Raw genomic sequence first — 15107 nt, forward strand, 5'->3', positions numbered from 1 at the left:
CACCAGCACACACAAGCTGTGAGGCAGTGTGCATGTGCTGAGTGAGGGGTCCCCAGGGTGGCATAAGACATGCTGCAGCCCTTAGAGACCTTCCCTGGCATGAGGGCACTTGGTACCAGGGATACCAGTTGCAAGGGACTTATCTGAGTGCCAGGGCTGTGCCAATTGTGGAAGCAAAGGTACAGTTTAGGGAAAGAACACTGGTGCTGAGGCCTGTTTAGCAGGGTCCCAGCACATTTTCAGTCATAACTTAGCATCAGCAAAGGCAACAAGTCAGGGGGTAACCATGCCAAGGAGGCATTTCTTTACACTGTCAATAGTCTCTAGTTGAGTCCACATAGAAACTAAGTGGCTTTTTAGGGTCCAGGCGAAGGGAACCGTTCTTCCCCCTTGGAGGGGTGAGGCAAGTGCGTATTGTCTCTTCTCTGTTGGTAGCCCCTCCAGAAGCCTTGAAGGGGGCGCTGCTGTTGGGGATATTTCTGAAGTGGCAGAGTTAGGCACGGATAGGGGGCAGTGTCCTTACTCTCTTTAAATATTTAAAGTGCTGGGTCTGTCTTCGAATGGCTTGTCCATAAGGGACTGCTGCAGGTCAGATGAGAAGCCGTAGCAGTGAATCCAGGTGTGTAGCTAAGCACCACCCTCCTGGCAACTGCCCTAGCCAAGCAGTCACTCGTGTCCAGACTGGATTTTATTGAGTATTAGTTGTGTCTTGTCCATCCAAGATAGGCCTTTGTAAGGGTCCATGGGGGCCCTCAGGGACAGTTGGCAAAATGTTTGCCACCTTGTCCCATAACACAACACAGGAGGCATGTTGTATTGAGACTGGCAGTGGAGAAAATCCGTTTCGCAAATGTTTCCTTCTGTTCGGATTCCCTGTCAGGTTTAGTGGTTAGGAAACAATTGGGGTTCATGTGGCTATTAGATGCCTGGACCGCCAAGCTCTCTGGAGTAGGATGCTGTAGAATGAAGTCTCCAGGTTCCCCAAGAGCAGGCCTATGCCACCTCGCCGACTGCCAATAGACTGAGGGGCAAAATACTGGCTTGGCCAGTTGCCCTCTAGCATATCAGTCAAGGCCTCATTAAAGGGGAGAAGAGGTTCTTGCCTGGATTGCACAGGGTTGAGGACTTCTGTTACCAAGCAAAGGAGGCGGACTCCTTTGTGGCCATTGGATTTAGTGAAGAAAGGTCAATGTCTGGTGAAGTGCCCCAGACCCCACTGGAAGACTGGAGGTGATCAAATATGCTGCCATCATCCTCATACTGGTGGTCTTTGTCATAATCTAGATCCCCTTTGACATGCTGTGGGTCATAAGAGTCCGGTTTGGCATAATATTGGGTACTAGGTGGTGGGACATGGGGCTCAAAATCTGATAGAACTATTGGTGTTGTATCCAGCATCAGTTACCTCCATATCTATGTCCGTACCTGAGCCGATGGTGTTGGTCACGATGTCGAGGGTGGTATCGCAGTGGTGCTGGACCTGGTAGCACCATCCTCAGGGAAGGGGGTTAGGGTCCCTGTGAGGTCAAGGGGCACATTCTGTCTCGAGGGTGGAGCCACCCACAGTAACGTGACTGAAGACCCTCTCAAGTGTAGCACCATAAATCTCAGTGGTTACCTTAGGTTAATGTAGCTGTTGTGGCGTCACCGTCCATTCAGGGAAAGGCCGAAGTGGGACTCGCTTTGTGGGACGGAGCGACTCTGTGAATTAGAGATACCTGGAATGTTGCACAACTCTGAATGGTGGGAATAGCTGAAGACCCATACTTGGATTTTTATGTTTTTGTTTGATTTGTTGGACTTACCTGAGCCCCTTGGTCTGGATGACAAATGTTCGCAGGAGTGGCCTCTGCAGCTGCAGCGCGTCCGCGTCCTTGACTTCGTCCGGGACTGCAGTGACTTCGACCATGAGTTCTGTATGGAACAACGGAGATCGACGTTAGCTCATTTGGCCTCAGAGTTGTGGATGGCCATTTTGTTCTTCGTAGCACAGCACGGGTAACTGATTCGTGTTTGGAGCCATGGCACCCTCGGGAGACATTGTGGGTGTTTGTTACCATCATCTGCCACTTACAATCACAACATGGCTTAAAACCTGTAATTTTGGAAGGTGACATTGTCTGCACACCTAAGAAATTACTTGAGGGAAAATCTGGTGTGTGACAGGATTCGAGTAGCTCTGATTCTGCATTGGCAGGTGAGGAATGAAAGATGCAGACATTACCGTGCAGAGGTGGTGCACTTATAGTGGCCCTGATTTCTTGTCTGGGAGGGACAGATGTGATGTGGAGCCACACACTGCCACCTGTCGAAGTGTGAGAGAATTGCTATGAAAGTTGCTGTATCCAGTCTAGCACCTGGGGAAATTCACATGGCGAGGAAACTGCTGTTAGAAGTTTCTATCAGAAACTGTTTTTTGGATTTCAGTAATTGTGAAAAATACCACATCACAGTTTCTGAATTGAACATCCATCTATACTAAGCATTGTCGTAAACAACTTGCACATCCTTGAAATTCACATTCAGAATTACAGTATTATATTCCCAATTTGCCATTGGTTATATCTCCACAAGTGGCCAATGGCACAGTGACCGATGACGTCACAGGCAGGAAATACAGCCCCAGAAGCACGTTGCTTGCCAGAATAGACAACAGAAGTGATATGTAGAAGCAGGCGAAAGCACAGTAAAGGCAAGATGAGCCAGAGAATGAGGAAGATGGTAGGAAGAGGAAGCATAACTTCTGACACTGAATTGAAAATATTTGTTGGGAATATATAGTGGCTATTGAAATGATGTTGGGGAAATCCCAATTGCCTGTGGTCACTAAAAATAAGATCTGGCAAGTAATCGAGGAGAGGATCGATGCATTTGGTGTGATATAAAATACTGTTGGTAAAATCTGCAAGCTTTAGCGCTATCTCAGGTCACATATGGAATAAAAGATAGCAACTAGGAGGATAGACGAAGATTGCTGTGGAGGTGACCTTTCTACTCAACATAATCTGTCCCCATACTAGAGATGCTTGAAACACCTTTCATGATGGAGATGTTGATGACAGGAGTCAGCACAATTGATAGATCTGCATACCGTCCTATAGCTGCGGTACAGTGCACTGCCCCAAACCACATATTTCTTAAGGCAGTATGTCTGCCATGCAGGCATCCTAGTGATATATACAATGAACCCAAGATGACCAGATCTGTGATGTGTTGCTTCTGGAATTCAGTTTTTTACTTGCTAGAATCGATCTGGATTTTATATAGGAATAATCATGACTATGAATCTCAAAATGTAAAGTAAAAATCTGGACGAAATGGTTTACCCACACATGAATCTAGGAGGTTTTGATCTCTATACGTGTTACGTGTATTTGTTCTTCACATCAAGCACTGACACAGAAACCAGTAAATACAGACCTGTGAACCACCATAATGGTGAATTGCATTGTCGACTTGTAGTTGGTAGGTTCACGTGGTTAGGAAAATGACACCAAGGCACTGACAACACAGTGTTGTACATATAAAGTCCAACATATGACATGTGAAACCACCTCACTTCAAACACAGTGTGCCGTCTGTCACCAAATAGGCTGCGGACCTAAATACTTGCATGGCCTGAATTGTCCGATATTCCTAGCACGAGGGTGCCCCCAGAAACAGCACAGAATTTGGAAGGGATGGGCTGACTTTAAAAGTATCATAATAGAACCATGCCCACCACAACCCTGGTCCATGAACAGGGACTTGCACTCCAGCAGAGATGTCTTTGATTGAGCATGGGGTGGATCAAGCCACCCAAAATCTACCTTGTAGGATCAGGCTGGAACAGTGCGTTTTTATGCCTTGTGATGGAGATTTAGTAGTCACTCTGTAATGTCTTGCTGTAATTTTATACCATCTGCGATTTGCAATGTACAAACTTTGGAAGTTGTATGGTTAAAACGAAAATGAATATATATATATATATATATATATATATATATATGTATATATATATATTTTTTTTTTTAAACCATCATTGCACAGGGCCCAGTGTTAACAATTGGAAGCGTTGCCATTCCTGGAGAATAAGTTAGGGGCACGTGGAAGACAGAGCAGGAAGTTTTCAGAAAGCTTAGAAAAGGTCAGCAGGCAGTGGCATCCCAAGTGGACGGAATGACTGAGGCATTAACTGCTGTCTTTGGAGCAGTCCATGAAGGCACATCAGTGTCACCACACTTTGCAGGCAGACTTCTGGATTTTGGGATATTAGTGGGAAGGTTGATCAGTATTACGGGTGCGCTGTCTCGGCACATTACCAATTTATACTTTGAAGTGGGACATTTCGTGGGAATGTAGCAAAGGGTGTAGTGCAGGTGACCTCAGCACGGTCGTGTTGCTACTGGGAGAAAGTGACTGCTCTTTCATGTGGAGGCCTTCGCCTAATCAGTGTCTCTTTCTCAACTACTGCATAGAACACAAGGAGCTGTGGTTTTGGAGATCGGCTGGTGCATGTGCAGAAAGAGCAAATGTAGGCAGAGGGAAGAAGATGCGAAGGGAGTAACCATTTCACAACATATTATACACCTACATCTCACTATAACATTTTTATTTTGCACTCTTAGTGGTATATATAGTAGCCTGGACTGGCTGCCCTTTTTAAATTTCACCTGTAAATAAACGGGAAGTTGATGTTAATAAATGAAACTGTGTACATTTGCTATTAAGCAATTAGTGTGAATTATTAACTGGTTGCATCAGAAATTGTTGTTTGGGATGTCCGGTCGTTTTGCATGACATAAGAGAGCCTGGGGTATGGTTTGTCATCATTATCAGGCTCATCATCATATGCTTAAATCCGAAAGCCTTTACTGATTGGAGTGTTATGCAACATTGCACCACAAGCTGTCCTATTACAGCACGTTTCTGCTGTATACTGCTGTGCGCCTCATTTTAATGAAGGCACCAGAATTTGCCTTTCAGCAGGACTAAGGTAATACTTCCAAGGTAGCATACAAAAAAGCTTGTGATATGGCACTTGGAGTTAATGCCCCCTGTGTGTTCAGTGAATGCTGGTACTTCAGGCTTCTTGACAGGTATTCTATCCGTTTTAGGCACATATTAGTACGTGTTCCCATCTACACAACCCAATGACTTGTGGAAATTTTGCAGTGCAGTGAAGTCCCTTGATCCTGGTGTGTCATGGAACTATACATAGGCTTGTTTTCTATATAACTTGAAATCAAAGGCATTTCTGAAGACCCTTTTCAGTGTGATTTGCGCACCCGCCGCAGCCACCATGCCCAATTGCCATGTAATGTAAGCAGTTAATGAATAGCAGGAACTGCACTTGAGTGGGAATGGTCAGACTTCGTTGTCAGTCACAAGTATTACGTCTAGTCCATGTATTAGTTCGAATATTATCTACCTGCTGAGCCTGTACTTGACACAAATGTCCTTCTCACTCTGGTCAGTGTTACTCTGAATTTAAATATCCTTTGCTGTAGCCTTCTCCTCTGCTGTGCTCCTAAAATCCTCACTCTCCTTCCCCATTGCATACAGAGCAGTCAGTTTGTGTAAAAAAAAAGAAAAAATAGATGCATTCTGGGATCTTTTTTTTTTATCATACTTTGCACCTGGTTACCACCTGCTTCCACTTGATGGTAATTTATAAGCGCAAATTGCTCTTTTTACGACCATTGGAAAATTCCAAATAATACTTGTAACTAACAATTCTCTTTTAAGCAATTACTATTAGAAATAGTCACAAAAGTACAGAATTGCTGATATCGTCTTTGCAACTGTGACAATTTGGGCATTTTGAACACAGCAACATGATATTTCTGTGGTAGCTGGTGGCTCATTTGTAATATGCAGAACTTAAGGCCACTACTATCGTCCATCCTATAGTAACGACAGAACCATTTGAATCTGTACATTGAGTAACAATACAGCATATGTCATTGAGGATCACCTTACTGGCAGTTATAACATCTGCAATGAGTGTGTGAATTGCAAAAGCGCTCAAAGATCCCATTTCTAAATTTGTTTTATGTGTTTGATTGCACAGTACAAGATGTTCATATCCTTAACGTTCCCACTGGGGGAGGGGCAGCAGAAAGCTCACCAGACATCATAGAAATTAATATATTTTTTTTAAATAAATAGAGGGAGATGAGGTGGGCCAACTTGACATCTGTCTTGACCCCAAATTGATTCCAACGGTAATTCTGTCTAACTAATCCACACCCACCCACTCTGAACACCCTGTCTTGGACACTCCAAAGTGTCTACTTTGAGGAAATCACACCCAAGCTCCAGCCACAAAAACACAGCTACCCACATCACCCAAATGGGTTAATATTCATGCTGAAAATTTGATGTCCCTACATTCCAGTTTCAGAGCTGTCCTGTCACATGTGGTAGGCCCAGCTGCACAATTTGAATACCATTTTATTGAGAGAAGTGTGGGAACGCTGGGCTGGGTGTTAGGAATTTTGTGGGTGCTGCAATCTCAGCTAAATTTTATGGGATCTACTCAGGTGACACCTTGAACTCTCCTGGCTCTCTAGTTCTCAGAAGTGTTTTAGTTTAGTAAGTTTCCGAGATGGCAGCCAAAATACTGCCGCTATCAACATCACAAAAATGGGTGAGTTTGCAAGGTAATTGTTGCATTTTAAGGACTTTTCCTGTGACGAGTGATACGCCCAGCCGCACAAGTGAGGTGCTGTTTTTATCAGGAAAAGTGTGAGAATACAGAATAGTGGAATATTTATTATCATTTGAATATGTGTCTATTTTTATCTTCTAAATGTGAGTCAGTAAGCAAAATGCCTTCAGAATCACAGGATAGTGTGGGTAAACCCAATTCAGAATCATAGAAACAAACAATGTTCCCAAACTCAGTATCTTGGGCACATTTCAAACATACCTTTTTTCATTCCTTAAATTTCACTGTCTGAATTGCTCGAGATCGAAGGAATATCAAAGTAAGCTGCAGCTTACCTGTTGTCTCTGAGAACCACGTTTCTTTGGCAACCAACAAACATTATCAAACCTTGAGACAAGGAAGGTCTGTTAGATGTAAAGGTATATCACTTTTGTAAATCGCCCACTTTTTTCCTACCTTCTGATTTTTGTTATTTTTATTTTATTTCACCAAAGAGGTTTTTGGGGAAAACCATGAATAATCTATACACAAATAACCCCTTGATGAATTCGGAATTTTATCTACTTTTTAGAAATGTATAGCTTTCCTGGTCTCTAGACAGGTTTCAGGCCTGTTTCCAGCACACACTGTAAGTAGATAAAAACCACAAGAAATTGGAATAATAAACTACCACATATGAAAATGAAAAACTATGGTAAAAATACTTTTTTTTCTTTTAAAGGAACAGCTTGTTCCTGAAAGCTGGGACTATAGTGATCGTAGCACAGCAAGCCTTTTGTTGATGCCATTTTTGGAAATAATAGCTGCATGCTTTCTTACACAGCACTTTTTCCCCATTTTTGAAGACAAAACGAAAAATTAAAGCATCCCAGACATCGAACATCCGTGCTGGGGTTTGGAAAGCGTGAGCAGTTAAGCAGTTGTAGCTAAGGTGATTTTACATACTAATCCACGAATGCCAGATGTGTTGTTATCTTTTGCCTGAATCATTCTACTTCCACAGAGAGTGCATTATGGTCTCTGAATCTGAATGAACACCTAAGATTCTACTTGGACTTGAAAAAAACGTAATCTGAAAAGTGGTTAAGCTCTTTATTTGAAATGCATAACTTTAAAAAGGCAAAATGTATGAAATCACTGGTTGGCACGTTTACTGTTTGCTTGGAAAACTCTGTATCATAACAGGTTTGGAAGATCAATTCATAGTGCTGTTAGAGCACTCGCTATGATGGAGATGGCTGCCACCGCATCCCATTGATAGACATAGGTGAAGCAGCTTTGTGAGTTATGACATACTTTTTAAATAAATTGAGGCTAATTCCTGCCATTCCCTTTATTTATTGCTACAGTTGCTGTCCAGTCATAATTCAAGCATGTGAATCAGTGAAAGGCCCAATGGCATAGAAGAAAAGTTACTTGCCTGTAAGCGTTTTCCAGATTTCTTCATAGAATCGCATGTGCTACCCCTTTATTGAGACTCTTCCTGATTGTGTTTATTACACAGTGCTTTGCAAATCTGAAGCCTGGATGCCTCAGAGTGGAGTTCAATCAATCAATCATTTCTAAAGCGCGGCTAATCACCCATAGGGTCTCAAGGTGCTGTTTGTGGGCGTGCTGCTCAATCGAAGAGCCAGTTCTTAAGGTCCTTCCTGAACTGCTTTAGTGATGCTGTCTGCCTGAGTTCGAGAGTTAGAGTGTTCCATGTCCGGGCTGCGAGGTAGGAAACTGAATCATCTTCCTCATGCTGTGCTTTTCCGGATCCTGGGAACAGCAGAAAGGGTGAGCTGGGACAAACGGAGTTGTCGGTTGGGTACGTAGAAGGCAAGGCGGTAGTTGAGGTATACCGGTCTGATGTTGTGTAGTGCTTTGTAGGTGTGGATCAGGAGTTTGTATGTGATGCGCTTGTTGACTTGGAGCCAGTGAAGGTCTCCTAGGTAAGAGGAGCTGTGGCTGTGTCAGGGATGTCCAGGATGAGTCTGGCTGCTGCATTCTCGATTCTTGGTGATTCCGGCATAGAGTGTGTTGCCGTAGTCTAGTTTGCTAGTGACTGTTGCATGGGTGACTGTCTTCCTTGTGTCGGAGGGGATGCACTTGAAGATCTTTTGAAGGATTCGGAGGGTGTGAAAGCATGATTAAAAGATGGGGTTGACTTGGCAGGTCTTGGATAGTGAGGAGTCCAGGATGATGCCTAGATTGTGTGCGTGGTCCGTGTCCGTTTCCCAGTGCAGTGGGCCATCAGGAGGCAGGTGGATCTCAGTCTTGTCTGTGTTGAGTTTGAGGCAACTGGATTACATCCAGGCGGAAACTACTTTCACCCCATTGTGAAACTTCTCTTGGCCTTCACAGGTTCATCGGACATGGAGAGGTTGAGTTGGGTTTTGTTAGCGTAGGAGACAATGTTTAGCCTGTGTTGTTTGGTGATCTTAGCTAGCGGGGGCATGTAGATTGAGAAGCGTCTGGCTGAGTGGTGATCCTTAGGGTACTCCGCAGCATGTTTATTTGGGTTCTGATGTGAAAAGCAGTAATCTGACACTCTGTGTTCTTCTGGTGAGGAAGGACCTGATTGATTCCAGTGCTTCATCTCTGGCTTGGAAAGGGAGCAGAGACATGGGTCTTTAGTTTTTCAGATTCCTTGCATCGGCAGTGGGTTTCTTGAGTAGTGGGTTGATCTCGGCGTGCTTCCAATCTGATGGGAATGTGGTAGTCTCAAAGTATCGGTTGATAGATCGACAGATTTCAGGTGCAGTGGTGGCGCTAGCCAGGTTGAAGATGTGATGAGGGCACGGATTTGAGGGTGCTCCTCAGTGGATGGAGTTCATGAGTCTTTGGGTGTACTCTTTGGTGATGGGGATCCAGGAGTTCAGGATTTGGTGTGGTGCTGGATCCGTGGTGGTATTTTTGAGCGCTGCAGGAGGGTTTTGGTTCTTGAAGCCTTCATAAATGTCCTGGATTTTTCGGGGAAAAAGTGGCGAGGTCGTTGCAGAGGGAGGGATGGATCAGGTGTCTGTCCCGGGGTTCATGAATTCTTTGATGATGGCAAAGAGCTCATTGCTGTTGTGAGCGCTGGTGCTGAGGCGTTCTTCAATGGTGTCTTTTTGGTGGCTCTGATGTTCTGGTGGTGTGTGTGACTGCGTTCTTGTAGGTTGTACTGTCTTTGGTTGATTTGCTGTTCTTCTATTTCCGTTCCAGTCGTCTGCAGTAGCGTTTGAACCATTATAGGTCTGTTGTAAACCATTTAGGTATTTAGCTATAGGTTGAGGCCCACCTTTCTCCGAATCATTGGCTGCAGTTTAGGGCCCATAAAAATATGGACGGATTGCTCACAGGGAATCAGTGTTGAATAGTTGTTTACAGTGCTTAATTTGTGATTGTTGTTTCCGGTGCTGAGCACCAGCGCTTATTTTTGAGGGACAGCACTTAGTCTTCTGCCTCAAGCATTTGCTGCGAGCAAAAGACACGTTTGGGAAAGACGGAGCAAGAGAAAAACAAAAAAGCGTCACAATGAGAGAAAGCAGAAAACTACAGGTGTGAGCTGAAGGGGCAAGGAGTGACTTCAAAAGGATTGAAGAGGTCCGAGATGGCTTTGGGATTACGCTGCCTCAGTATTCTGTGTTCGCACATTTAATTGCAGCAGCTTTTTAAGAGGAGGGCTTTGGGCACCGGCACCTTTTTATTTACAAATTAAGCACGGTTGAATAGGAGCACTGCTGTGTAAACGTGGAAATAATTCCAAGAATATAAAGCATGTGAATCTATGAGTGAGTCAAAAACTTAAGAACCATAGCTCAGGTAAGTAACTTTTACCTTCTTACCTAGATCCTCTAATTATACAAACCCCCGCGGATCACTAACTCTCACCCATCAAAAGAACATTCACTATTCATGATGTTACTGAATTGATGAATGTTTAATACATTTATTTTGCAGTGCTAGTTTCTGTGTCCCACGAGTACAGAAAGGCAATTGTCGTAAGAGAGACATTGAAGTGACATTGGACACTTACACAAGACAGCGATTCCTCATTTAGGATCACTGTCTTCATTCAAATGAGCAATCCTGTACATATATTAAAGTGAACCATTTCAGCCCTTTTCTCTGATGTCCTGGAAGGTTTGTTGCATTTAAAGCAGCAAACACGAGCAGCTTGAAGCCACCAATGAAGAAACTTTCCGCTGTTTCTGTCTATGAGCTGAGCTACTCAGCGACCTCTGGTGCCACTGCTGCCAGCCCTCCAAACCCTTTTGTTACATGATCTTGAATAGTTCCCTACCCCCTCTGCTATGTACAGTGTCCCATTGCTTTGTAGAGGCTCATGTGAGGTTCAGTATATACAGGTATACATAAAATATTTTGTATTTTTGAGTCTTTGTAACAGAACAGTGTGACAAGTATCTCTGTTTTCCTAATAACCTTTTTCTTTTCTTGTTCATTTAAGTGCCTTTGAATCCATATTACTAAAATCAGAGTTATGATTGAAAGTATTACTTTCTGAAACAATTGCTGAATAGTAACTCTACTTAGTTATACTTAGGCACACGAAAATGGACAAACGCTCAGTTCAAAGGAGTGCCAAATTAGAGACCAACAGCCTCTTATTCCAAACACTTACCCAATAAATTACACTTATTCGACCAATCTTTTTGTTAGTTTACCAGTTTTAACTGATAGCATCATATTTGTAACATTGTATTTCATATTATTTAGTGGCCAGCAAAAAATGTGTGTTTGTCTTTTTAGCTTATAACGGTGACTGGCTGAAACGCCTGACCTAAGTTTTTCTAAAAATCAATATGTTAAGGTAAAAGTCATTGACCAGAGTAAAGGAAAAACAATAATCGTAGTAGTTAAAAGCTGTAATTTTGGTCACCCCAGTTAGGTGTTCTGATCTGTTGGATTGGTTGGGTCAGGGTTCAGTGACAAATTTATAATGGCGCATAATGGTTTCAGCTAGCTGAAAACGCTTTGACATAAATATGGGAAAAGCCACTCTGTACCCCAGCGAGGACTATGAAGCTTCCATTCTCAACTGGACTTAAACAAGATAACAGTATAGAACCTGTTAGATTTTCTCTTGAGTTGTTGCTAACGAGACACTGCTGCAAACAAGCAAAGCCTGTGTGTCAAAATGTATGATATTAATGCTAATTTGTCTCTTTTTCATTCTTCTTACAACCTCAGAAAGGGAAGGTGAAGGAAGCAGCACAGCGTTACCAGTATGCTCTAAAGAAATTTCCCCGAGAGGGTTTTGGAGAAGACTTGAAAACCTTCCGAGAGCTGAAGGTGTCTCTTCTTCTCAATCTCTCCCGGTGTCGGAGGAAAATGAATGTAAGTGCCTTGCTGTTTTTCCTGGGGAAGGATTTGGGAACATCATATTCTCTGTGCTGTGCTTGGGCTGTCAACATATACTTTCTACCACTTTAAAGAACCTGTAATCAGTGAATCACGGTTATGAATGAGTCACAAACTCGTGGGGCCCTTAACATCTACCCACTAGGCTCTTTTAGTTCTTTCTCCATATGCTTTGAGAGGAACAGGCTAAACACCTATCAGAAATGAAGAGAAATGTTGATTTATCTGTTGAGCTAAGTGTCTGTGACACCATTTTTCTATCTTTATATGATATTCTAGATCTTCTCTTCTAGTTTCATCTACTCTCTCTGTTCCTTTATTTGATCATTTCATTTTCCCTCCACAGGGCACTGACAGAGGAAGCTTAAACTGATAGGTGCGGCCCATGAGGTCTTTATAGGAGAATTCTCTCTAAGAGTTATTAAAACTGTAACAGAGTAAAACATTAAACATTCCTGATTTTACCTTTTTTCTTTGCCAGCTAATGAAGAAACTATTACCTTAGCTGGTGAAGACATTACCCTTACACAGTCTGTTTTTCAGATTGAAAAGCCTTTTATAGAATTAAGGAGCTTTCTTTTCAATTGAATATATGTTTATAGGGGCACGGGGACCGATTATGAATATGAGAGATCTTCTCATACATTCTTTAGGTAAAATATTTAGCGACATGTCTCTGCTTGCTGTCCTAGCATCCACTTCTCATCTCTGTCACCCTGGAGCAGTTAGTGTCACGGGATGTGGACTGAAAGTGCAACGCACAGATCCGTTACAGCAGCAGCCATGCAAAACAAAGTATTTACTCTTGTGGGAGAAATATAAAAGAAATTCCTTTTTTTATTGAGGCTGCTGCAGACATACAACATATCACACACTGTGCTACACTGATGCTATTGCTTTTTAAAAGGTAGTTCACAAAATTGTGGTCAACCCCCCAAAAATACAAATTTGAAATGTTGAGACCAACAAGGGTGAGAAGACTTTTTGATCAGTCTAGCTACCAGAAGTTAAAATATTAACAGTAGGAAATAACATATTTGATTTCACATTTGTATTAAAACTCCTGTCCTCATTCCTATCTATGTTGACTAAAATGTGTAGCTCCCTGCAGTTCCTGAAGACAATAAACCTATGGTTGGTCAGCCCCGACTAGAAAGTAGAAAAAAAAACATCAAACCAAATCAAGGAACAAAATGTTTAAGCAACTGTTGTCAATCAGCTAGATGTTAATAGTCTATGTGTATCTTGTTACTAAAGGCAGAAGGCTAATTTAGTGCTCTTCATATCAAGCAGAACACTAACTGATAAAAAATGGTTTTGCAGGTGGGCATTTAATTTATCTCACTTGCTTTCTTCATTCTGGATTTTAACCATTCTGTGATACTAAATTCTTTAACTATCCAGTTTAGCATTTCATCCTCAATTCTCTTTCTTCTATGCCTTATTCTTTTCTGCACTATTCCACTTAGTCTTATTCAAACTGACACACTTTTCTGGAGTTACCCCGTCCTGTATCTTAATGAAATAATTTCTTCTCTTTTGGATTTTTCAGTAGCTCATGTTATAGCTCAACACCCTTATTTTAACTTGCTAATTTTGTGTGTCTACATAACCTTTTATACATAGCATGTGTTCGCTGCAGATACACATGCTATGCACCCTTCTGCCATCTAGTGTTGGGCCCGGATTCTGCAACTTGTTTTTCTTGAGGAAGTCTTCTAAGGTTGACGTTGTGCATCGCATCTCCTCCTCCTCGAAGCATTGTGCATGCTCAATGGTTCCTTTGTTAGATTATTGTTTCTGCATCAGGCTCAGATGGACTGCATTGTAGCTCTGTAGTTTTGACGCCCATACTACCTATGGGTGACTAATTGATCCAGCAAACTGAAGATTGGCGACAAAGAACAATTGACGGTTCCTGCAGATGTTAGAACAGCAGACAATTTCAAGTGAATTAATGGGCTTCCACATCCATCAAAAATGTTTGTCTCCAGGTAATTTACACTCAGACACCTACTAAGTCTGGAACTTGTGTCTGTCTCGCGGGAGTGCATGGAGCAGAACTGCGCCATGTTCAACCTGTTTAAAAACAAGAAGCAGCTGAGAAACATACGTGATCGGAGGCTAGCACATAATATGGATATGACAACAGAGGTTGAGTTCTCCCAGGAAGACCACAGTGAGACCTAACTGGACACCACAGTAACGAGTGGAGAAGGACATGTCATCGCCAGCCAGCACTAAGTCGCCTCAGATTATTCCAGTGAAAGGGAAGAGTCGGTTGTGCAAGTCAAAGCTGTCACACAGTAGACTCTGGAGCCAGGGTCAGGGCCTAGGATGAAAATCACTCCAAGGGCTGTGAGTGCAATTGACCCACTCTGTGCTAAAAAAGATCATACACAAAAATCCCCCTCCACGCCAGAGTGCACCACAGCCCTCAAGCTCTGATTGACACCAGGAGTATGCCTCAGAGCTGAGATAAGATGGGGATATTCTGAATCCCAGTCGAGCGACAAGGCCTACAGGGAGGGATGGAGCCAACACCAGGTCACATCAACCCGACAAAGCCAACAGAACACAAAGAAGACCTCAGTGCCAGCACCACAAAAAGAGAAAAACGCTGTCCTCTGCAGCAATTCCATTGCCAGAGAAACAGGCAAAAATACATTACAAACCTGTAATGGAAGAGGAAGAAGGCAATGTGTTTGAGGGCCTTAATGAACTCATGGAAAAGAAACATCAGAAGGAGGCATCCAAATGACAAGTACAAGAGTTAGGTATGCCACAACCACTACCCAAAAAGATTGATTTTAAACATAGGGCCACAAGCCCAATCACATTAAGTCAACCGCCATCGCCATACACAAAATCACTGTCACCTGTACAGGAAGTGGAGAGAACTCAGAACATGAAACTCAATACAAGGAGGCACAGTGGAGAGCGGAGATAGCTCAGAACATGAAGAAGATTACTATGATTCACAAGGAGGCACAGCACATAGCCTTGACTCATGGGATGACTATGATGTGGTACTACCAGAAACTGATATTGAAACACCTGTCCTGAGTAAGAAATCTCCACTGGATGATACCCCTTTGTATCATAG

The 15107-nt window shown here is 42.8% G+C and overlaps 1 protein-coding gene across 9 annotated transcripts in view; it reads left to right on the plus strand.

Annotated features, from left to right (window-relative positions):
• TANC2 (tetratricopeptide repeat, ankyrin repeat and coiled-coil containing 2) overlaps nucleotides 1–15107 on the plus strand; it is a 1999198-nt gene that overhangs the window by 1966017 nt on the left and 18074 nt on the right. For all 9 annotated transcript variants that reach the window (XM_069238000.1, XM_069237998.1, XM_069238005.1 and 6 more), the window contains one exon: nucleotides 11831–11977. In XM_069238000.1, coding sequence (XP_069094101.1) covers nucleotides 11831–11977 — 147 coding nt within the window. The remainder of the gene's footprint in view (nucleotides 1–11830; nucleotides 11978–15107) is intronic.

Source organism: Pleurodeles waltl, chromosome 6, assembly GCF_031143425.1.
Source record: "Pleurodeles waltl isolate 20211129_DDA chromosome 6, aPleWal1.hap1.20221129, whole genome shotgun sequence".
Classification (NCBI taxonomy): Eukaryota; Metazoa; Chordata; class Amphibia; order Caudata; family Salamandridae; genus Pleurodeles; species Pleurodeles waltl.